Source organism: Podarcis gaigeae, assembly GCF_964106915.1.
Source record: "Podarcis gaigeae genome assembly, chromosome: 16".
Lineage (NCBI taxonomy): Eukaryota > Metazoa > Chordata > Lepidosauria > Squamata > Lacertidae > Podarcis > Podarcis gaigeae.
The window spans coordinates 39035429-39061447 of NC_139693.1; the positions used below are offsets into that span (position 1 = coordinate 39035429).

General features: G+C 38.5%; 1 protein-coding gene across 3 annotated transcripts in view; it reads right to left on the minus strand.

Moving 5' to 3' along the window:
• The window catches only part of ATP2A2 (ATPase sarcoplasmic/endoplasmic reticulum Ca2+ transporting 2), a 54225-nt gene that overhangs the window by 21921 nt on the left and 6285 nt on the right, over window positions 1–26019 (minus strand). For all 3 annotated transcript variants that reach the window (XR_014558994.1, XM_083717011.1, XM_083717010.1), the window contains exons 4-7: window positions 16976–17080; window positions 12084–12222; window positions 2822–2902; window positions 620–705 (exon numbers count right to left, since the gene is read on the minus strand). Coding sequence is in view for 2 of the 3 variants with exons in the window: in XM_083717011.1 (XP_083573137.1) it covers window positions 620–705; window positions 2822–2902; window positions 12084–12222; window positions 16976–17080 (411 nt within the window). In the remaining variant the exon portion in view is untranslated. The remainder of the gene's footprint in view (window positions 1–619; window positions 706–2821; window positions 2903–12083; window positions 12223–16975; window positions 17081–26019) is intronic.

Sequence of the window (26019 nt, forward strand, 5' to 3'; positions counted from 1 at the left end):
GTCCTGTGGTCAAATGTGGCAACTGACTTGGAGGAGATGAAAAAGAAGCTGAGTCTTTTTTCTAAGCTTTTCTGCCAGGCACATTACAGGAGATTTAAAAAAAGAAACTGGGGTATCAGTGAAACTTGGAAGATAAGCTCTCTTAATAAATAGCATTCCAGTTACAAAAAAACACTTAGCAGTAACCGGTAGATGACAGAAACACCTTGCTTTATAACCATAGCCCTCACACTTGCCTTTCCAACATGTACCCTGAAAACCTAGGATTACAAGCCCAACACGTCCCCTGGGCAACTGTGTGTTTCCAATGGTTTCTTGTTTTACTGCTCTTCATTTTTGCCTTGCATGTACAAGTGTAGCTAAACAAAGTTTACCATGATTGACGAGACAATGTGTTTATATGCATCAGGTTTTTTAAGGCTCATTTAGTTCCATACAAGGTTACCATTTAGATGTCCAAGATATTCCTAATTCTTTAAACATGAGCTGCCCTAAACAAAATGAGTGATGGCTAACTTTTTTTTGGGGGGGGGGGAGGGAACCCATAGGAAGTAAGTCAAGAAACGGCAGAACAATCCTTTAATAATCAGTACGCACAAACAGATCCCCATTTACTCACAGAAAAGAGCATGTTCTTCTTGTCTTGGTTCACTGCACGAGGATCAGGCACAGGGTCCGTGTGCTTAATTACAGACACGGATTCACCTAGATGAAGGTTACAGCTTTAGTAAGACATTAATGCCTCCATTTCCCACCTTTTTGCATCTGCAGAACATCACCTGTGAAAGCCATTACATCATAATACAAGGTTTACATAGATGAAAAGCATTTTTTTTAATAGAAAAAGCCACTACGCTAAAACTGTAACCTAGGGTTACCATACACCTGGAATTTTCCGGACATAACCAGAATACGGCAGTCGTAAACAGTGTCTGGGTGGAAATCATGCTCAGATGTCCAGGAAAATGTGGAGATATGTCAGCCTGTTTCAGAAGTCTAGATTTCCGGAAATTTCCTTAAAAATATCTCAAAAACATTTTTTTGTTTTTTAGGTTTTGCAAAAAAAAAAAAAAAAAAAAAGTTCAACAACTTCTGTGTCCGGATTTTCACTTTCTGAAATATGGCAACCCTACTGTAGCCATTAAAAAACCAACACCACCTGAAAATAGTTTTGATGCAAATAATTGCCAGGAGAAAACCAGGCAATAACAGATGGTCTAGGTAAGTTAAAAGAAAATCCTCCAATTAAGAGTTAGAGAAAGACATTCAACATATGTAAATAGAGAAATATTGACAAAGCCTGGACATGTAAGAAGCTTCCATATATACCAAAAAAAGGCAAGTCAGTTGATCAGAAACCAGTTTCTAATTTAGATTTTGTGTCTGATTTTGTCATAAAGGTAATTTCTTCCTATACCAAGTGCCTCTGAATCAAATTAGAGGAGGAAAAATGCAGAACGCCTCTTGTCATGTACCTTTTGTGATCTGGACAAGAACCGTTGAGAATCTAATCTAACCTAGATTCTACAAAGCAAGCACATTACTCTAGCCTTTAAATTGGCAAATAAAAATCATAACTAGGACACAGTACAAAGAGTTCCCTCTCTAACATTTCCGCTGAAATATAACTTTCTGAAGAGAGATGGATGGCTGACTTTTAACTAGGAAAAGATAAACCCAACTGAGTCTGTATGAGGGAACACAGGAAGCTGCTGCATACCAAGTCAAACCACTGGTCCACTGACCTCCGTTACATCTACACTGATTACTGATTAGCAGTGCCTCTCCAGTATTTCAAACAAGAGTTTTCCACAACCCTCCCTGGAGATGCCACAGGTTCAATTCTGATATTCCGCATTAAATGTATGTATTACATTTGGATTTTGGAAACATTCACAAGTAACACTAAGCCATTATTAACTTTAGCACATTGTGCATGATCTGGAACAAATGTAGGAGGAGCCTTGGGCTTGTACACTCTCCCTCCCCACCAGCATAGGAAGAAGAAATTAGCTGAAATTTAGTTTTCATTTTCCTCCAGGATCTAGCTTGTCATGCTATCTGGACCAAGGACTGTGGTTTAAAACAAGCTCTGGTTAGTTTAACAAGTCAGCTTCAAACCAATTGGGTGGTACAATATTAAATCTTTATTTCCATTGTTCCCTCCCTTCCAATGCCAAGTCACTGAATGGTATGTTCCATGTCTTACATATGAAACAATATACAGCTCTCTTGTATACATATACAGATTTGGCTATTCAAGCAAGTTACTAATAAAAAATTATGAAGGAAAGAAAAAAGAAAACAAAAAAATATTGGTGGTTCAGAGGGGAGAGCAGTGAAAGATGAGAATTCTATCTTCTACTTAGTCTGTCCAGGATTCTAAGGAAGTTGGTTATAAATCACAATTCCTGGTCCAGACAAGAAGGAACCTGAAACACGAGTGAAGTTCTTCACTCCACCACGCAGCAGAAATATACCTTTCTAAAATAGATCATGCTAAGATTATTGAAGCAGATAAGATTGTGTTCACTCCAGCTTCTAAGCAAACCTCCTATTTTGGGTACTATATTTTAGTTTAAAGAAAGAATAACAGAATCAAAGAATTGCAGAGTTGGAAGGGAACAAATGCCAAGATATACTAATGGCTTCCACTGAGTAAGTATGGCATGCACCCAGTGTAACACTGATGGCTCTCATTCACCACAATGATGCCTAAGAGTTCTGTTAAAAACTGAGGTTGCTGCTGTAATCAGGACAGTTTCCCATTTGTTTTTAAAACCAATAGATTTTCTGATCATTACTGCCAAGAAACACTTACCTGTAAGAATTGACTGGTCTACCCTCAGAGTTGTCGATTTTATAGAAGTAATTCTTATGTCAGCAGGAACCTTGTCACCAACTGTGGATTAAGAGGAGAGTATTGAGTTTGACCAGACGTTAATGAATGCAAATATTTTTCAAGTAGTACCAGAAAAAGCAAACATCAACCATATATTTATTCAAAATATCTCTCACTTCACTTTTGAAATGAGGGAAGCTAACCCATTTTTCAGAGCTTCCCACAATTAGAAATTCCATAACCTATTTTGGAAGTGTATCTCATTGCCCAAGTGTTTATAGGAACATTTTGCTATGTGCAATTTCTCCTCATGTAGTTTAAACCCTGTTACCTTTAATGAAGTATCTATTTCGGTTAACATCATTATTGTACATTCTCAGAGAATTCTCCATCTGCCCATAAAGATGTTGACAATTGGGAGAATCCATACTATCTGACTGGTTTTGAACAGTCAATAGGACTTGGGATTTCTCAAATATCAGTGCAAACCACTTTTGAAACTGATAATATTTTAAAGAGTGTGCACTATGACATGGGTGTCTGATGTTCCCCCTAAGACCTCAGTCTTTGAGTTTGACCCGCATAGCTCTTTAATGTTGGACAGGAAATTGCCATATCCAACATCTTTTGCACTAGCCTACATTTCATCTAATAAGCATTTCTAAAGTAGCGCGCGCGCACACACACACACACACACACACGAAGGAAGAACTAATAAAACGCTATTTTGCCAACACATGACAAAAACCCTAAAACAGGGTACTGAAAATACTTGCATCATCAGCCAGTAATTACTAATCCTGCCAGAATATGTGGACTTGTTACACAATAGTCCCTCTAGTTTTACTGTAGGGATGCACAGACTAAATGCTAATTCCTACAGGAACTGCTTATGCAACTGGCAGCAATCATGCATGAGGGAGAGAATGACGCTGTGAGGAAGTTAGGTCTGAGGTAGGTCTGCCACTTCTATGTGCTAGGTCATTGATGTACAAACACCATACCAGAGGATTAAGCACATATTATTTGTAGCTTTATACTCTTTTAGAAAAACAATTTCTGCAACATTTCTCACAACGTTAAAATTATAGTGTTCTCTTGGGCAGAGTCTTAGGTAGGTAACTAACACCACTCTCTATTTAGAATAAAGAGGCCAATAAGCCAGCTAGACTTTTTCTTTTCTGCTCTGTCATTACAACATGAAAACCAAATTCGCTGTACCCTTCAAGCAGTGAAGAGAAAATAGTACAAAACAATGACCAAGGCCAAAAATGGGCAAACTATTTGAATGCAGTCCCCTGGTGTTGTGACGAGGTTTATATGTAGATACATGAGAGCAGCTGCTTTTTCATCTATCACAATTCCACCAAACAGCAGGCTAAGACTCAGCACAATGCAGGAGAAAGTTCATCAATCTGTAAGGGCCCACACGGTTGCTGGGCTTTCAACAGCTGAGCATCTCAAATGTACTGCCCCACTTGGCAAAGGCATATTAAAATAATGGATCTCTTTGCTGAAATGTATATAGATCAGCCTACACACAACTGCTAAAAATGGTTGTAAGGACTACTGGAAGAAAGCACTGAAATATTATTCTAACAAACTTTGCTTTCAACACAGCCAAGTGAACACCACAGCTCATTGCCTTTCAGCAGAGTATTTAGAAAAAGCACCACTGTTTATTTATTTGTTCCTCAACAGCATGTTCTGAAATCTTATTAACAATTCTTCCGTAAAAGTTATGACAGTCAAAAGTTGATGAGCCCAAATAAGAACAAAATTATTGTGGCTCCAGTAAATTCCCTGTACAAAATGTATACTTCTTCCCAGTAATTGTGGCCAATTGTTTTAAGCAGCAAGGATAGCAACCAAGCTGAAGTTTCATTGTTCTGAAGTTTGCTTAACTATCCAAAGTGAACAATTAAGTTCGGGTAGCACATAGAGAGACAAAGTGACCGTTCTAATGCCAAAGTACAGGACAAAAGTTTGACATTCCAGTAGCGGGGGACATTCCAGTAGCAATCTTATTTCCCACACTTCAAAGCCTAGCACCTTCCCAGAGTTCTGTACAATCTAAACAATTCATAAGGAAGGAAAAAAAAATGGGTTAATAAATATTTCTAAACTTTGTCTTATCCCCTAACTTAAGATACACTACTGGCATGTGACAGCATTCTATTCTCCTGATTGCATAAAGTGAAAGCAAACCTTTGAACACAGCAAAATATGAACTAAGCATCTATTTAATTTAGATTTTTGCCTCAGCCATATATGCTAATGTAGGTTTATATTCCCATTATATGAATTACTCATCCAGTCACACACTGCCCCCCATGCAGTTTACTGGATGGAGCCTTGAGGATGTCATTCTTGCTCAAATGTACCCACTTCCCACACAGTGATGTGGTTTTCCAGAAAAATGCTATGCAAGTTAGAAAAAATTACATCAGTTTGCATTGGAAAATGTTATGGTGCCCTACAGAATGCTCTTATTTGCCACAATTATTTTACTTGCATTTGGTACATAGATACATGTTACTTGTATGCTGCCTTTCCATAATTCAAGCCATGCTCAAGACTGCCTACAACATGAAATAAATACATAATTAATGGTAAAGGGACCCCTGACCATTACAAGATAACAAAAGTAGTAAGAGATGCTAACAACCTTGAAACTGCCAAGCTAGCCTAACGTATATATTCATAATAGGCATCAGTTCATTGTTACTATTGAACTTATGAAATGGGAAAGGTTCTGTTTTGGAAAATTGTCCATACCACATCACTGGTTCAGAGCAAGAAAGATAATGGTACCAGTAAAAACTTGAATAAAGGGAATCCAGAGAGAGAAACTTGCTAAATACATATATTACTTTTGGACTACACACACCATAAACAGCTGAACAGTGTCTGTCCAAATAAAAAGTAACAGTGGTGATGGAAAGGGGATGATAGGAGAGATGACACAAAACAATATCCAGTTTCTACTAGGGAAAATGGCTCTTTTATCACACAAATTGGCTTAACTTTAGTGAGAGGTTTTTCCAGAAGGAGGATTTCAGATGAACTGTTGAGTGTTCTCTAATTTGTTCTTTCAACCACTTCTGTACAGATACTGGACCTTTGCCATACAAGTGTAGACATTTATAAAGGATAGGATTCTTAAATAAACCTGGAATCAGAGTTTTCAAAGTCTGCTCTACTTTACTTTGAGGGAGCTACATACCTTATCCAGACAATATTCAGATATTGGTATTTATGAAACAGCCCTTATGAATGTTAGCTATTCTGTAATACAGTGATTAAATGTTATAAAATATTAAGCTATCCAGAAGCACACTCTTCCGCAACCTGCAAAATTTTTGTATGTTTGGGGGCGTTACAGATCTGACCTGAACCAGCAATGTGTAATGGCATCCCTAGATGAATCAGAGCTCAAAGTCCCATATCCTACAGTCCAGATTTCCAAACTTTTCATGTTGGTGATACACTTTATAGACATGCATCATTTCATGACACAGCAATTCAGTTTTAATAGCAAACCAGAGGTTAAACTAACCCCTTTCCAGCCCTGGAAGGAGCACAGTGAGCATTTGCGCAACACACCTACACACTGCAGCTGACACACTAACATGTCGCAACACACAGTTTGGAAAGCTCCACTGTAGTCTTTTTGCCATATGTTGAAGACTTCCCCTTTCAAAAAGCTTTCCAAGTGGAGACTTTTATCTCAGTCAGTATCTGCATGGGATCTGAAATTCTACATATGTTTCTACTGTATTGCAAAATCACTTTTGAGATGCTCTGTAGAAAGAAATGCATAGATTCTTATTTAATTTCCTCTGCCAACCCATAATTCCAAATTAGTAACATTCTCTTCTTCTAATTTTAATAACTAGCTTATAAATTCTACTCCTCGTTATCTAATTTGTTTCTCTTTCCAAGTCAACTAAACTAATGATTAAAAGGTTTATGGATTCTATGGACCCCCCCCCCCAATCTTTTCCATGAGAAGAACCACCAACAAAACTGACTTAAAGTTAGCCCAACGAAACAACTCTGGAAAAATCAAAGAAGACAGCTTTTAATAGCCAAGCACATAGTTATTTGCTCTTCAACTTCCCCATCATTTGCTTAGAGAACACACAATTAGCAATTTGACCCTGGCCAGACACCAGCGAATTCTTGCTCAGGCTTACTTAAGGACTATGACATCGGAGGTGCTCATCGACAATCTGTTGGGAAGTGAATGGGTTAAAAAAAGCCAGAGGTTTCAGCAATCTATTTTTATAAAAAATCACTCACTGATCAATTCTTGCAGTATTACTCTGAACATTAGTAAACTCCCTACCCTTCTTTATAAATGCTGCTACTCTGGATTTTTCCAATAGAGATAATTATGACTGTCTGAATATAGTGTAGTAAACTGATTAGTTGAAAATAATTAGGAGACCTTAATTATAGCAATAGCTAAATGCGTAGGCTTTAGCAAATACAAGAAAAGCAATTCACAAAACAGCAGTAGCAGTGCAGTCAACATAACTAGTGGCAGAAATGCAGTCTCTCTGCTCAAGTGTCTGGAAAGGAAGACCACCAACATTCACTTTTTGCCATGTTAGAGGATTCTAGCAAGCATGCCAAGCTAAGCAGCAACATTCAAACTACTGGATTATTCAGGTAATGAAAGGAGGAAATAGTGGTACTTCAGCAGTGCTCCTCAATATGCAAGGTTTCTATAGTCTGTGAGTGCATACTGCCTGTACTCTTCTACCTATAAAAATTTAGAAGGGGCTTTATCACACAAAACTGATGTGTATTATACAGGACTTGAACACTTAATTTAAAACAGTTACAGTATGTGAACTGTGTGCTTGAACTATACACAAGTTTCTATGTGATCCAACACAAAACTGATACTGCATGAACGTGCCTCTCCCCCACCCGCAAAAAGCAGGCATCAGTTTTGTAAGCACGCAGTTCTTTCAGAATAAGCAGTAAGTAAGTACCTTTACTTTAGTACATTTGATTAATAAAGCTTAAAACAAACACCTGCAGATTAATTAAAAAAAATTCCTAGAAGTTGATTCTCCCCAATAAAAATCTGAATCAGATGAGTAAGATACAAAGTCATTTGAGGAAAAACTGGGTATTCTTTGGTTGACATATGTAGGTTACCAAACTACATTGTGATTGTTAACAACACCTGTGGAGGTTAGTGAAAGTTCCTAAAGGTTTATACTGCGAGAACATTATTTTCTACTTTTCAAAATAAGCTTCTCATTGATAGCTGATCTTCATAAACTGTGATAAAGCAGTATTACAGTAAAGTCTCCCATCTGAACAGAACCTTTTCTTAGAAAAAGGTGATTATCACAAGTTCTAATTAGATATGTCCTCAACAGTCACTCCCCCAGCAAAATATCACTTGTAAAAGATGCTGAGAAGTTTCAAAATATGTGTCTATTGTTTGATTGCAATGTCTGCTGTATTTTGGTTCCTATGCTGGTTCCTCTACTACCTCTCTTTCTTCAGTAGTCTTGATCCATTAAGAGCATCTTTGCTCAAATCTTCATCAGCAACTTACAACTGCAAAAACTACCCACAAATGGCAGGAATAGTTATTTTACCAGTAAGCAATAGCATCAACATGCTACAACCAGGTAGTTTCAGGTAATGCATGGTGGCACTGTATATAAAATCCCCTCAAAAGGCAGCAGCATTTATCCCTGTGAAGTGACCAGCCTCCTAGTGAAGGCAACCTTATTAATCCCACATTTACAAGTGGCAGCAAAAGCATGAAGGTGGCTAACTGGCAACATTCTACCTGTTCTGTTTGTGGTGGTTATTATGCATATTCCTTTGTTAAGCTGTAAGCAATATCCTTTGAAGGGAAACAACCTATATTTAATAATTACAAGCTTCAGTGTAACCACAACTTCCTACAACATTGTCCTCATTAATTCATCATCTAACAAGTACTTTACATACTTTGAAAGCTCAGTGTTTGCTTAATGTTTTTCCAGGCAAGATATGGCTGTTGGAAAAGCAACTCGCCCCCCAAAACAAGTTGTTTGTGTTGACAAAAAGGACACTTATTTAAGGACCAGTGACTGTGCCCCAATGCCTTCTTTGCTTAAAAAAAACCCCACCTATCCTAAAACATCCATGAACATTAGACAGCACTGATATCTGAGAGGTAACTGCCACCTGGTTATTCATGACAGTCACTGGTGCCTGCAATGCAATGTCACTGGCACACTGCCTAAAATTCCATACCCAGATATGCATCCCCGCATCAAGTGCTTTGTCGCTTCCCTACATGGTCCTATTTCTGCAGGCACCATGTCAAAGGCCATCCAATATGCTTACACTTATGACAGAGGCATGCACACAGTTTCTCTCACCTCCAGGTTTTGACACTAGCTGTGGAACATAGTGTATGTACTCTTGCCACCCACCCTGAAATTTTAGCTTGGCTATAGTCACTTACAGTGACTGGATTACATTTCACAGCACAGTCTATTCAAGTTAATTGAAAAGTCATTCCAAAAATTAAGTTTAGTCTTTCCAAGGGTAAGAATGGCATTATTGCAAATCTCAGAATTATTAGTTATCTGCACATCAGCTTGACCATGAAATAATTCAATCCACATAGTATTAATATTTTTTATTAAGGATAGTAATTTGAACTAAAAAGATTAAGTACACCTATTATATAACTTTTGTCATCTATCACTGCAATAGCAGTATGATACGTAGTACAAGTTATATGCTAGATACACATATTCAATGTCCTTCAGTACACACATAAATGGACCTCAAGAGTGAAATGTTAGCAGGAAGGTATTTATACCCAATGTAAAAGCCAGGAGGGAAGCACAGAAATAAATTTATTCTCGAAAGTGCCAACTATGAAGATTCAGCATAGTTCAATGAATTTTGGAACTCAGGTTTCTATTTCAGGAGCAAACCCAACACAATGATCTACTACAAAAATAAATCAGGAGACCATGGGTCACTGGGTGGTTACACCCCATGCTTCCCAAGAAGAATATCACAATAAGGGGGAAATCAAGCTGGCAACATCCATCAGCCTGTGAAATAACAGTCTTTCCTCCTCTCTGCCAGAAAGTTCACTCTACTCCAATTGCCAGTTACTCTGGGACTGCAAGTGCTAAAGGGACACACAGCCTGGCCCAATCCATTGACCAAGGGCCACTCCAGACAGGGAGACTTGGCTTCATGTATCAGCAGTGAAAGAGCAGCTGCTCCAGTGTTGCTTACACCAGTGTGGTGTAGTGGATAGCACTGGACCACGGAGACCTGGGTTCAAATCCCCACTCAGTCAAGAAGCTCACTGGGTGACCTTGGGACAGTTACTTTTTCTCATACCACACCGAGTCGATGTGAGAATAAAATCAAGAAGGGGATGAACCATGCATGCCACCTTGAGCTCCTTACAGAAAAGGTGGTATAGAAACCCAACACATACATGAAAACATTAGATTTTAAGCCTGAGGGCATAAATATTAGTACAACTCATTATGTATGCTGAAAAAAATTGCCATGGATCATTTGGATGAACTTGTATACAGTATAACCAAACTGAACTAGTTCATTTTGTAAAGGGAGAAATGTGAACTATAAGTAGTTTGCTTTTGGACATGTTAAACTTGAACTTGTGAAAAATGAACTGCCGAAGATCTATGTATTAGATATACATTCAAATAAAATTAAGCCATCCATTTCTCTTAAACTCATGTCAGAGGAATTGAAGCTGGAACTGAGTAACAAATACTTGAACTTTGTGGAGGAGAGGGAATAGGCTATCCAAAATTGGATTCAAGTCAGGAAGCTTGTACCACGTTTCTATTAAGTGCACACATTTCTACACCTAAATTGCTCATTAAACCATATGGCAAGGGGTGTTCTACCTACAAAATGCTCATCTAGCAGGGTTCTTTGTTTTTGCCACATCAATCCAATATAGCTGCTCTCTGAATTTGACAATAAAGAAGTTAAACATCTATGCAAATCTTAACACGAACACATACCTAAACAATACACTGCAAAAGTAAGAAGTGGAGGAACACCATGGAAGGTGGAAGAAAGCCACCCCCAGTAGAGACAACACCATAATGCCACAGGGAGGGAAGCTTGATGCAGGAAGTCAAGACGCAAGTAAACATGACTTTGGCCGGCCAATCCTTCCCATTTGGTCCATAAGGTAGTTTCAGACAAGTCATGCCCATCTGCCATCATATATGAAACCAGGTGTGGGGTATGTAATGGTGGCTTAGAAAAAGGGGCTTTGAAGGCACTGCCAATTGGCAAAGCCTGCAAAGGCACTTGCGCATCACTTCCCAAATACCCTCTCTGTCAGGCATCTGGGAAGTGCTGGGCAACTTTCCCCCCTACCCCAAGTCAACTTTGACAGATGTCTTAATTATGTCAGGTGATTGACATCAGATGACTGACAAGGCAGGTGACTGGTTACACAAGACATTATTCTGTTGTCAGTCACTTCATGTCAGTTCAGCTGTTGTAACAGCTAATTTGCATCCCTAGAAGTAAGCAGTTTTTCTCCCCTCACAGTAAAGAGGTTGATGAGGAAAGGCAGTAAAGCCCACAACTTACACAAATTTAACTTGTGTGCATTCAGCTTTATGCACACAATTTTTTTTAAAAGGTGGGCAGAAAGGAAAGGGGGTCCCAGAAAATGACCTTGGCAATCCCACCCACCAATGAACCCAATGTGCTATGATTATACATGATTTTTTTTTCAAGTGAATTTTTATTGTTTTCCTTACATATTCTTTTCCAACAAATTGTAATAGCACCATACATTCCCTTTGACTCTGCCGAGTCACGACCCCCCTCCCTCCCTACAACTGGTATATTTATCCTCTTTCCATCACACACATCATTCTCATATTAGTACGATTATACATGATTTTTGTCTTTAGGCGCAATCCCTGGAATATAACCCCTACGTAATTTGCAGGCATTCCCTAGTGAGTCTCCCTCCTTACTATCAGGAGATATTTTTTAATGTTCCTGTTTACCCTAGCATTTGATGGCTGAAAGAAGCTGTTCCTGGCAACCCTGAGTTCACAGCCTTTTACAATGTTTAAAACTGTTTTTGAGTGTATTTATTTTTTAATCACTCTTTGTCTTAACAGCAAATCAATTTGTAAGAACTAAAAAGACCCATAATGTTGTAGCATATAAAGCATCTTACCAGCTACTTCCACGATATCACCTGGAACCAAGTCTCTTGCTTTTATCCTTTGTACACTTTTTCTGTCTTGTCTATACACTTTACCCATTTCAGGTTCATATTCTTTAAGAGCTTCAATGGCATTTTCAGCATTTCTTTCCTGCAAGAAATAAACACTGAGATTAGAGGGCACACAAGCTGTTGCTTTTACTATTGTGGTTGGCCAAATTGCCACCCTCCAATTTTCTCGTTTATACTGTTAGGCAAACAATCTTTGTTCATTTACTGACATTACCAGATGCTGTTGCAACAAGGGGAGCAGCCTGCAAAACATCACTTTCAAATGCAATCTACAAACCAATGCCCTCTACTTCATTTCATTTCATATTCTTGCAAATGTGTTTTGTTACAATTTGGGAAAGACAATGATAGTTTTAATGTTTTAAGACAAGAGGTTCACTTGGGGATAGTTCGATAAGAACCTCTTTTCATAATCATAGAGAGATCATTTTCTCATATAAAAAACAGGCAGGCTGCATCCTGTGTCATTTTAGAGCAAGCAGCCTAAAACCCAAAAGCATAATTCTTATAGTTAGTGATTAAGCAGTAGACAAGACAGATCAGAATCACTTCCTTGGAAATTAACTTCTATCCCTCCCACAACAATTAGCCACTGTTTGGCTAGATGCGTTCATAACTACAACTGGATATATTCATGGTTACTACAACAACTCTGGCATCCAAGTTTGAAGAAAACAATTGTCCTCAAAGCCTCCTATTTGTACTTATAAAAGAAAAATGTAGTGCATGACTTGCTAACAAAGTAAGTGCTATTAGCTGAACATAGTGACATTTTTGGCATTTTAAAAGAACATATTAAAACCTCATAACCAGTGTTAGAAAATGGGATAGAAAAGCTACCGTATTTTTCGTCCCATGGGACGCTCCGTCCCATAGGACGCACCTAGTTTTTTGGGGGGGAAATAAAGGAAAAAATTTTTTTCCTTTATTTCCCCCCCAAAAGCAGGTCGGGGAAACCAAACCAGGTCGAGGAAGGGCGCTGCACCTCCCTGAGCTTGTGGGGCTGGCCGATGTCTGCCTCAGGCGGCAGGCTGCTATCCGCAGCGTGGGGAGCCCTGCGGGGAACCCCTGCAGGGCTCCCCATGCTGCGGATGCCTGTCCTGCGCGCGGGGCGCTCTGCTTCAGGGCGCCCGACGCTCCGGGAAGCAGGCTGCTATCCGCAGCCTAGACAGCCCTGCTGGACCTCCTGCAGGGCTGCCTGGGCTGCGGATGCGCTCCCGAAGCACCGGGCGCTCTGCTTTCAGGGCGCCCGACGCTCCGGGAAGCAGGCTGCTATCCGCAGCCTAGACAGCCCTGCTGGACCTCCTGCAGGGCTGCCCAGGCTGCGGATGTCTTCCTGAAGCCTGGAGAGCGAGAGGGGTCGGTGCGCACCCACCCCTCTCGCTCTCCAAGCTTCAGCGAAAGCCTGCATTCGCCCCATAGGACGCACCCAGATTTCCCCTTCATTTTTGGAGGGGAAAAAGTGCTTCTTATGGGGCGAAAAATACGGTATTTCCCACATAGAACCTCTATTGCGGGTGCAAAAACAGAATGGCTAGCCACACACCGCCCCTCCCCAAACGTAGCAGCACTTTTTATTAATTTGTTTGAAATGCATGAACTAATGCACAATTCACACCAGTGACACATTGTTAGTATCACATTTTTAATGGCAATTCTTAATTGAACAGCACAAACATGAATGGGGCTCAACCCCTCTAATTGTGGCCAAAACCATAAGACAGTTGAATAATTAATATTTACAAATACCAGCATTATTATTATTATTATTATTATTATTATTATTATTATTATGTAAAGGGGGAAGCAAAGAGGCATATGGAAGGCAGCAGCCAGTGATCTAGCAGAGATCTCATTTTGGGGTGGGGAGGCGAGGTGAGGCAAAGGAGCATGGAAGGCAGCAGCCAGCGATCTTACTTTGAAGTCAGGCAGGAAGATATTTCTAGCAGCAGCAATTTTAACCTTGAATCTCAGTCACCATACGCAGCACCAAGACTTCTCAAATTGCTTGCAATCAGACCATTCCCAGTCACAAAATGCACCTGGTTCCCGGCTAATTTTGAATGCTGCTCATAAATGTCCACAAAAACTGAATCTGAGTATGTTAAGAGTGGTGTATGCCTGTAGTTATTTAATAAGGACTTTGCAGTTAATAATATTGTCTATTTCCAGACAGTTTAATGTTAAAATCTTGCCAAGTTATTATAGGTCACCAACAGAAAAAAAATTCCAAGTAGCCAACAGTTTTGCTACTTGCCCCAACCCACAAATCATAACTTTTCCAGATTCAACATTAGCAGATATCAAAAATTGTTTTGCATATTGTTCCATTGCAAAACACTTTATCTAACTGCTTCAACTAAGTGCTGAAAATCAAGTGTCTTTTCTGCCAATCCAACAACTAAAGAATTAGCTTTCCGGGGAAATGCTCATATTGTTAACAATATGTTACGTGAGGCAAAAGTTACATTTGTCTCCCTTCCCAGTGCCCATTCAGAATTGTAACATGAGCATACTTGTCGTTATTAAGCCACCCAGATAGACCACTTTAAATAGAAAATGTTCTTTTGGAATTTATCTGAGTGACTATTTTTAACAATCCCATCTGTGAGAGCAATTAAAAGATCTGTACTATAGGGACATCCTGCTCACACTTTCTGCTCCAGATTAAATTCATGCATTCAACTGCTTATAGCATCTGCTATTTAGAATAGTCAACTACCTTGTACATTCCAAGCAGAGAGAGACTTCAACAATCACCTATCATATACCATTTGGGCATTTGTAATACACATTGGCTGGGTATATTTTTGTGGTATAGGCTTCAGGAAGACATTACTGGATTGTAAACAGATGAGCTGCTTGAAACCATCTAAAAGAAACCCTACCTATAAAAAGTTATTAGTCAGAATCTGGTAGCTCCGTCTTGGCAGTGGTTTTATACCAATATCTTATTACCATGGTTTCAGGGGACAGTCATTCTCATTTCACCATACTTTCAGAAATAGCCAACTGGGGCCCTTCCTTTTCAAACATTTCTCAGACCCCAGATTTCTCTTGAATCCTATATAGCAATAATCGCCAATACACAAATTGGGGGTGAGGGAACTCCATGTCTGTCAGGATATGAAGGCTGTGGGCCCTACTATACATAAGCTTGAAATAACTTCCTACATAATGGGTGACCAATTTATGTATTGGGGCAATTTATGTATTCATACTGGCAACTACTTGATTTGACAAATATAAATATGTTAAAGTGCATTTAAGACTCAAGCTGTTCGATGAGCCAGCAAAAGGAAACAGTCAAAAAATAAAGGGTTTTCAAGGTTCTAGTTAGAAGTATAAAAGAAAATCTGCTAATGTGTGTTGTGAATGTGGCCCAAATCTGCTGCCACCGCCTGACCCTGGTGGTCTGCTGTTGTTTGCATTCTCTTCAGTTAAGGTGGTGCCAGAAGGATATATGTAATATGAAGGAAAGGGGGTGTAGTGAGAATCTAGAGCAGGGGTCAGCAATCTTTTTCAGCTGTGGGCCAGTCCACTGTCCCTCAGACCTTGTGGGGGGCCAGACTATATTTTGAAGGGAAAAAATGAACGAATTCCTATGCCCCACAAATGACCCAGAGATGCATTTTAAATAAAAGGACACATTCTACTCATGTAAAAACACGCTGATTCCCGGACCGTCCACGGGCCGGATTGAAAAGGCAATAGGGCTGCATCCAGCCCCCGGGCCTTAGGTTGCCTACTCCTGATCTAGAGCTTGAATGCAGAGTGGAAGGAAAGGGGGACCTTTTTCTGCCTTCCCATTTCCAGCTACTCTCTGAAGACTGAAGAAAGGACCCACATAAGAGTATCTGTAGGGTAGGCAGGAGAAGCATTTTGCAGTCTTCAGATGAGGACTAGACCATATGAAAAATTAACATAATATTTTAACTGGAGCTGACAATATACACAATTCATTTTCAGCTTTGTTATCTTGTAAAAAAAAAAGAACTTAAGTGCAGCCGCAACCCAGGTTTAAGGTGCCATATGGTGATTAGCTTTTATATATCAGTTTCTACCACTGCCTGTTACTATAAACACATACATTCTCAAATACACAAAACAACCAATTCACATGTCATATAATTATATAGAAGACAATAAAAGCATACTGAGGAAGTAGTTCAGGGCAAATTGGGTTTTCCTAACCTTAATGGCATGTCAGTCCATGCATGCAAGTTAGAGCTACCATAAATACACCATGCAGAAGCAATTCAAATTTTAGATTTAAATAAGCAAGTAAGATTTCAGTGTCATGCATCAACTATGAAAAACACATGCATCACCTCATCCCCCAAAATACTCAATTCTCATAAATGACCTAAATGGTGACAATAGATGTACCACTGTTTTCTTCTTTTTAACACAAAAAGCTTAATTAAAACTAAAATAAAAAAGACCTAAAGTTCAGCATTCTTCACAAACTCTCAAAATTTAATTTCTAGTACAGCAGATCCATCCTGTAACTTCCTGATTTCAAAAGAACTTGTTACACAATATGGAGGGCTGCTGCTTAAGCAATACAAGTCCTAAATTTCCTTGGGTTCACTTAATTAGTTGCATGGCTCTTTGGATCCTGCAGTACTTCTACAATGTAGAGCATCTCTCAAATAACTAAATCTGAAATGCTGGACTATTTCCACTATTTCACAACTTGCATCTACTTTCAGGCTAATCAAAAATATATATAGCAAATTTACTTAAAATTAGTCTGTACAAGTTGCAGCCTATTGGAACAATGTTTATGAAGTTTTCCAAGATTCAAGCATTACAAAATATTCACTCACCTGCCACACACCCACAATTGCATTGGCCACCAATATGAGTAAGATTACAAAAGGTTCTACAAAGGCTGTGACTGTTTCTTCACCTTCTTCAAACCAGGCCAACACCTACAAGAGAGATTGAAGAACAGGTCATTTTACATATTCAAATATTATATACTGTATTTTCTATAACAGTTGTCTTAATTTTAGCTATATGTTAGTCATTGGTAATTAGATATACCCTAGGATTTATTGCACCAGTTAAAAAGAAAAGTCACTTAAGTGACACATTAGAAGCTAAAAGCAAATTTCATTTTACAAAAATAATCCCATCTTCACCTTCCCAAATGGCTTGAATTTGAAAGTACATTGCACGTTAGAAGGCTAGAATTGTAGCTTTTATTTTCAAAACAAATTACAAAGTTTAGCTTTGTTAACAATGCCTAAATAAATTAGAGAGAGGAAATGTATATATATATATGTATACAGTGTGTGTGTGTGTGTGTGTGTAATTTTTTTAATAATGTATTTTTTTCTCTCGGGTAGCTTACATGGCAATGTTAGAGGTTAGTCTTAAAAAATAAAATCCGGAGACACAATCTGTAACAGTTTCTTGAAGATAAGACTTTAGTAGTTTAATACATAGTAAGCTTTGTGCTACCATGCTTATGCTTGGTTAGTTTGCTATTCTGAGATTGAAACATGGTAATATTTATCAGGTTCTAAACTGTCATTATAATCTGCTACTAAGTCCCACATTCCTTAAAGCCAAGCCTCCTCTCTGTTAACAATAGAGAAGGTTAAGTCATGTAGTACTGAGCGGTCTGGTTGCAGGGTGATCAGGAACTAGAATGTAGTTTGACATTTTCTTGATAAGGTCGCCACACAGTTAAGAGGTGCATATGTGCTAAAATACTGACAGGGCACTAGAAAAACCAAAGTGATTAAATCATAAAAATGGAAGAAGTGTGGAATGTCTCAGCAAAATTTCATACAATACTGCATGTGTGTATTTTTTAAAAAGATGTCAGACCCAACAGAGCTCAAGCTCAGCTTGCAGCTATCCCCTTATTTAGATTCATCAGCATAAAGAATAATTTACTTTAATATCAGGAAACGTAGGAAAGTGCCCTCCTAATTATTTACAGCGAAATGCAGTCAAGTACTCTCTTGAATATATGTAGTTCCTTGATTGTATCTACATGGGTGCTCCCATAGCTACTGGATATTATAAAAATCCATGATAGACTTTAAAAAATGAAACTTGATCTTAGGTAGATAAATGCCTTTATCAAAAGGTTTCTGAGCCCCTGAGCCCTAGTTTTCCCCAAAGCGTTTCCTGTGCTGCCTCAGAAGTCATCCCAGACCACTTTTAGAAACCATCTCCAACACAAACATGAAGAGCTGCTTTCAGCGGGAAGAATACGCAAGAGCAGTGGAAATCCTTATACAAACTGAAAGAATTACAATGTATGGGGTCACCCACAATGTTGAAACATAATTAAAGTTAGGGAGCCAACAACAAAATATGGCTTGTGCTGTGCTGGGTTCACATGCGCCACTAAACCATGGTTTAATGTTACATGTGAACCAGGTCACTGAATGGGGTACTTAAGAGTCACAGGCAAAATTTCATTTAATCTACACTTACTTGGTAGCCTGTATCAAACTCTGCAACAAGTAATGCAGAAAATATCTACTACTATATTCAACATATTGTGCAACAGGAAGTAAAAATCAACAAACTTAATAATACTGAAATCATTAGTGCTTGGAAGCCAGTCAATAGGAAGCTGAAAGAAGAGGAATCTTGTTAAGTAGAACTATTTTCCAGGTGGGTACACAGGCTGTGGGAAATAGAGAATGAAGGAAATGCTGTACTGCACTAAAGGCTATAGGGAAGGCAGTTTCTAGACTGAGGGGAATGATAAATCTTAAAATAGAGGAAAATGTCATTAGAAAATCACCTTCTGGTGGGTTGGAATGCAGAATCTAGATTTCACTCCTAAATTTAATCTTGGCTCTTTTAAATGGCTGTTGCTACAACTTATCATTAGCCACTTGATGGAGCTCCAGTTATACAACTATGATGTGACAGAAGTATTCAGGATCCTAGTACTAAAATAAGAGATTAAATGCCTCTGCAATGGCATCTATCAATGGAATAAGAGCACCAGTAAGACAGCCAATTTTTTTAAGTGCATCATGCTCAATATGACATAAAATAAAAACAATAAATATTTCGTACTGATTTAAGATGATTAATTCACTTCATAAAATTTATACACTACTTCATTGTAAAAATACTCTCAAAGTGGTTTACAAAAAGATAAAATAAGAAAATCAAGAAAATACAATTCATCCAGATTTTTAGGCACATTACCTCCCACTTAGGCACAGGGAATATATTACAGTACAGTGGACCCTCCGGATACAAACTTAATTTGTTCCAGGGGTCCGTATGTACCCCCAAAAGTCTACATCTAGAGTTGCTGCTTCTACACATACACGCAACGCAATAGAGCACTTCTGTGCATGCGGCGAAACCCAGAAGTATACACTTCTGGGTTTGCCGCATTTGCAACCTGAAAGTTACGTTACCCGAAGGTAATGTAACCTGAGGATCCACTGTATACATATCTACATGTTTCATGCTTGTCTTTAATTTCTGGCTCGTGATAAACTGATTATCTTTTGATCCACCTTTCTCTACAATACCCAGCACAGACAATGGGCACCGGAGAGGCATCAATTAGAGGAGGAACTAGAAGATGAGAACACAAATAACTGACTTCCAGGCCACAAGAAGGGAGTAAGACCAGTTCCAATTAAATATATCCCATCCTAACCTCTTATAAGCATTTGCTGAAGTTTCCCATACACAGCAGCTTTTTCTTAAGGAATTGTGAGGTCTAGAAACCTGCTGTGTAAAATAAATGCTCAAATTGTCAAATGGTTCATTTCATTAATAGCAGCCATGCTGATTTTAGACGCCTTGCTAGATATAAAGCACCAATTACAAAAACCACATCTTACATCTCACTTTTCTCTTCCAAAGAGGATGTAATCTTTAACAATGAGCTGTACCAACCTTATGAACAATTTCCTTTATGAGAGGTTAGTACAATTAACATGAAAAAGTTGAAACTGGAGAATTCTATGTAAAGATCCACTGTAGCTGCCTTCTGCCTTTCCTCTTCTCTACATTCACAAATTATAAACTAGTCACTCGTGTATTGCATTTTAAAGCCAAACTTCAACGTTTGCCGGCATTATAGCAAAATACAAAATTTAACATATTTTAATTATTTAGACTGTATTTGTTGTACATCATCACAAGATCCCAAGCAAGCAAACCAATCAAAATATACACACTGAAACCATAAAATCGTTAGTAAATACAAATAACTGTCTTGATATTTCTTGTAACTTTTTTTTTTTAACATCTACCACAAAGCAGTCCTATGAACTGATCTTGATTAGATTATCATTATTCCCTTTATATTGGGTTAGGGATTCTTGCTCTTAGGGATTCTTTATATTGGGTTAGGGATTCTTATATTGGGATTCTTGCTCTGAAGTTCTACCAAGCTCAATGGTCTTATTTCCAGATACACAGATATAGGATTGCAGCTTTATATTGCTAAGACTTTTAGAAGCGATTCTTTGAGTTGTAGTAATACTGTATGTGCTGTTTCATAAACTTTCCAAAAATGTTTAAAATACCACTGCTGCTTACAAAAGATTATGAGACCTGAAGCAAATAGGTACACCAACTAGGGATGGGCATGGAATAGTAAGCTGCAGGTAGTCAAGAGCCTCTGAGATCCTAGAGTCATAGTTGGAAGGGACCACAAGGGTCAACTAGTCAAACCTTCTGCAATGCAGGAATCTTTTGCCCAATATGAATAGTTCTATTTGCAAGTCCTGAAAACGTACATGCAGATTGGTATCAAATGTTTAATGTCTCTAAACATCATGTTTGTCGCCTTTTAAGTTCTGAACTACATAGCAGACATCATACAACGGTGTGTGACATTTCCATACCACACAAGACTCTTAACACACGTTTAATGACCACTTGCTCTCACAAACAGCAATCAGTTGAGGTGGCAAGCTTCGATTGTTTCAGGTTGGAAGGGAAGAGATCACATGACAGAACCCACCCACCCCCGAAACACTCTTGCACACACACAGAAAACCAACATGCTATCCTAAAATCCTACTCCTGGACAACCTGCTTTCTATGTGCAGGGCATTTTGTGTGTATTCAACCATGTAAGACTCAGCCTAGTGTATAACATGATATAGAACCAAGCTTTAAAAAGGAAAGACAAATGTGAATGTTTTGGCATGTTAGCACTTGGGCTTCCTGTGTGGCTACTGGCTGTGTGAAAGGTCAAAGCTTCTAGTGGGCATTTGACAGACTTGGTAGAAGCAGTCTGCTATAAAACAACTGGGGGTAGACAGACCAGTTCTTAAGAATTGTCATCACACATAAAAAAGACTATGCCATTATGTATTTAATATATTTCTGTGCAGGATTTGTACTCTAGTCACAATGAACTCACCAGTGAAAACTATAGGTGAACACTTGCCCCAGCTTGGGCCTGATCCTGAGTTGGTCTTTGGAGGTTCTTGAAAACAGCAAGTCTCACTGCTTCCATGAGCCTCCAAAGATCAGCTAAACACAAACATGGGTAATACTAATGGACCAGTGCTGTATCTAATGACTAATTATGAAATAAAGCAGAATTAAATTCACTGCCCACAAGCCTAAAGATCTGATTTTGGGTCATGAATGAGATTGGCATTACAAACATTGTAAAGCGCTAGATAAAAAAATAGCACATAGAACATGCATCCCACTCAATTCCAGACTCTCCCAAGTGTCCCTTTTTTCCAGCAATAGTCCCACATTTACAGAAGCTACCTTGGTTTCTGATTTGATCCCAGAATGTCCTGCTTTTCCTTAGGACGTCCCTATTTTCATTGGAAGGTACAGAGTTATGTAAACCCCGAGCCAACGAGATAAATACAACCTTTAGAAGACATCTGAAGATTTTTAATGATTAATGTTTCACTATGTTTTTATATATGTTGGAAGCTGCCGAGAGTGGCTGGGGCAACCCAGTCAGATGGGCAGGGTATAAATACTGTAATCAAATTTTTATTAACATTTTTATTATGGAAAAGGACATCCCTATTTTCACTGGAGAAATGTTGGAGGGTATGCCATTCTCATTTAACTGGTTTCACTTCTCTGTCCACCTCCTGCTAAAATTTGTTGTTGTTTTTATACACATTTAGTACTTTTTTGGAATTCACAGTACCTTATTAATGCTATTGTTTTACTCATGCTCTCTAGAGTGCTGTATGGACTCTTAATGGCATACTGTTTTTATTATTTTACCATAATTCATTTAAAATTAAACAGATAAAGCATTCCTTTGCAGTAGTTTTGATAACAAATTATCCCATACAAATTATTTTGCCCTAGAGACACTGTCCACAATCAATTCAGGTTATTTCCACTCTTTCCATGATTCACAGCCAAAAAACTCTCCCTATCAGTTGTTACAGAAAGTTAGTCAATAGAGGAGCACCCACCGCTTAGATATTTCTGTACATAAGTACCATTTGCTATAATTCAGATTCTAATAATAATAATAATAATAATAATAATAATAATAATAATAATAATTTATTAGCTGCTCATCTGACTGGGTTCTAGGCTGCTTCAAACTATTTAAAACATCAATTAAAACATCCTAGTGGGAGGAAAGCTACACATTCTTAAGTTAAGCGAGTTTTTAAAAATTCTACAGTACTTCCCATTACATATTATGTTTAATCCAATGCTACACACAGTGAAGTAGCCAAATACTACCACAAAGATAATTTTCTAAGCAGTTTTGGGACCAAAGATGTATTTAGTTGATCACTGTGCCCATTCTGCTAGATGCACAATAGGATTAGGTATTCTACAAGCATTAAAAAACTTTTGTCAGGTAAATTGCTAATTTATGTTACAAGTCTGTCAAACAAATACATGGTCAAAAAGGCAGTGAATAAATTAATAAGATGATTACATGACTTCCAGATGCCTCCTGAAAACAATTTTGAGGGGGAAATGTCCACAAGTTGTCAAGGGAGGTCATTATAAAAGGAAATTGTGTTTTTTATCAGAATGCAGGCAGCACTTTTACATACCAAGACTTTTCTCACCATTTTATATAACATGTTCGATCATTCCCTTAATCTGTCTGGTGTAAAGAAATGAATAACTCAAGCCAGCTTTCAAGGCCACATAAAATGAGCTGCATCCCCTCTTCTACACTAACCAAGTAAAATCTTTAACACCCCTCTTTTATAATTTTTTACTGCAGTGCTTCTTAATACATTACATATTATTCTTTACAGCACTGGTCTTTAAATGGTGAGTCAGGATCCACTAGTCAGTCACAGTTTGATCCAAGGTGGGCCGTAATAGGAGCACTACCACTACACAAATATTATGGTGAAAGATTAAGAAATGGGTCCCCAAATGCATGTTTGGGTTAAAAGTGGGTGCTGCCTCTGAAAAGGTTCAAGATACAGTACCTGCTTTACAGCATATCAAATACTTGATAAAAATACTCAATGTTTAAAGGTTGCCAAATTTCTAAAAAGAATGATAAAGCCACCTTCCTTTCTAAACTCTCATATAGCGTATATTTTCTAATCTCCACTATTTGGCATATCACACATAAGCATAGATCACATCTGCTAGAATCTCTCTTCATCCTGTTTCAAAGTTTAACAAAATTAATAAAACTAAGTTCAATCGCCAGAGAGCAGGGTTTTATTTGTAGTTACTGGAGTTACCAAAAAAGAGGCTATTGGTTTGGCGGCTATGTAATTTAGGCTACAAGTATCCTACTCTGTAAGAAGCAACATCAGATAAATAGGCCAATTCTCAGAAGTCAGAGAATGCCGAAGCTAGAACACTGTGTATGAATGCTTAGTATGAAGGATTGTGTCTTTGTATACAAGTGAGTAAGATGATCCTTCATGTTCCAATAACTTAACCTTATCTATGTTGCATCTGTTATTCTCCAGCACCAGGATAACAACTGTGTGTACTAAATTGCCCATGCCAATTTCATGGTCACTATTAGAAGCACAGCAAGCCATTTTTGTTCAGGAAAATAAGTAATGACACATCTCCCAAACTGCAATATAGAATCAAGGCTAATATGGTAGGAACTGGTGCTAGAGAAATGTCCTCCCTGACAATGGAGCATAATTCAGTGATAGAGCACATCCTTTACCTCCAGAAGTCACACAACCTGTAGAGAGAGGATCTTAGGTGGCACAGCTATGAAACACCTCCAAGGCTTCAAGAGCTACTGCCCGTCAAAATTAGACAACACAAGAAAGGCCACTGGTCAGGGCAATATGGCATCATACTTTCATAGGGCAAAGAATATGGTATTGTTTTTATCCCACTATTCCACCCAAGGATCTTAAGGTGGAATACATAGATTCACCTCATTTTATCCTCACAAGAACCCTTTGAGGTGGGATAATAGTGTGCCCCAAGATGACATAGTGAGCTTCACAGCTAAGGAGGGATTCAAATCAGTTCTACTCGAGCACCAACCACACTGGTTCATAAAAATGAACCAGGTTCCTGTTCCTGCTATAGAGTCCAATATTTATAATTTCATTTGTTGGAATCACAGTATTTTCCTTCTCTTGCATGTACTACTTTCCCTAATCTATAGGGTAGTGGTTCTCACATTCTGTCCTTATTTTACAAACAAAGCACTATGCATACAAACTTTAGGTGTTTTGAGTTTTAAATCATCAACAAGACTGTTCAAGACGAACATGTAGCAAGCACTCATCAGCAGAGAAAGGGGAAGTTGCATATTCTTATTATTTTTATAGACTTACAGACCTGAACATGGAAGCAAAATACAATCATCCAGAATGACACACAATACATTATTCTCTGCACATTAAAGTAACCTTCCACAGCCTTGTTTTCTCTGATGTTGTTGGACCAAACTGCATCATCCCTGAGCATTGGCTATGCTGGTTGGGAATGATGGGGGCTGTAGTCTACCGTCTGTGGAACCAAGTTTGGGGAAGGTTGTATTTAAGTAAAATGCTTGTTTTGCAGTAAAACAGATAAAAGACACTGTCTTATTTCCCTCAGAGGGGAACTGCAAAATTTATAGGCCCAAGTTTTCCCCTAATGTACACTTCACAGTTGTCCTTTTAAGCACTGCCTGGCCTCTTTGTAAATTAATCATCACAACTCCTCAGGAGCACAGTTCTTCCATTATTCTGGAGGGAAGAGGCTTATTCAAGTGCACTTCACTATTAGGGCCCTTTAAATACTTTGTTCCAACATTAAGATTCCAAATTGCATCAGAAATAAAAGGGAAAAAGTGAGGAAGCATTTTTTTTTAGGTCTCTGAGTGCAATACTTGTTTCTATATTGTACACTTCAACCAACTGGCAGACATGATAGATGTTACACTATACCAGTGATGGCCAAACTTGGCCCTCCAGCTGTTTTGGGACTACAATTCCCATCATCCCTGACCACTGGTCCTGTTAGCTAGGGATGATGGGAGTCGTAGTCCCAAAACATCTGGAGAGCCAAGTTTGGCCATCACTGCACTACACCATACTTCTAAAAAGGTTTAATGTGAACATGCAGTGTGCTGGTGCATTCAAAGTTCTTGCTCCACTCCTCCCCAGTTCCTGCTACACTGCCAGGAAACAAGCCTGGCTTGTCATGACGTCTAAAACCAGGTTCATTGTTTGGAGAGAAACAAGCCACAAGTAGTAACCTAGGTTTATTTTTAGAATACTGATCATGGTTTGTTTGGGGAAAATCAAACCATGAGCCGGGTTTCAGATATCACAACAAGCCAGACTCCTACTTGGTTCCCTGTGGCACAGCAGAGGAACACAGCATGAACTTTTCAGCAGCATGCACCAGCACACTAGCTTATTCACACAGAAACAATTTATTCTTCAAACTATGGTTTAATGTGTGATGTCAA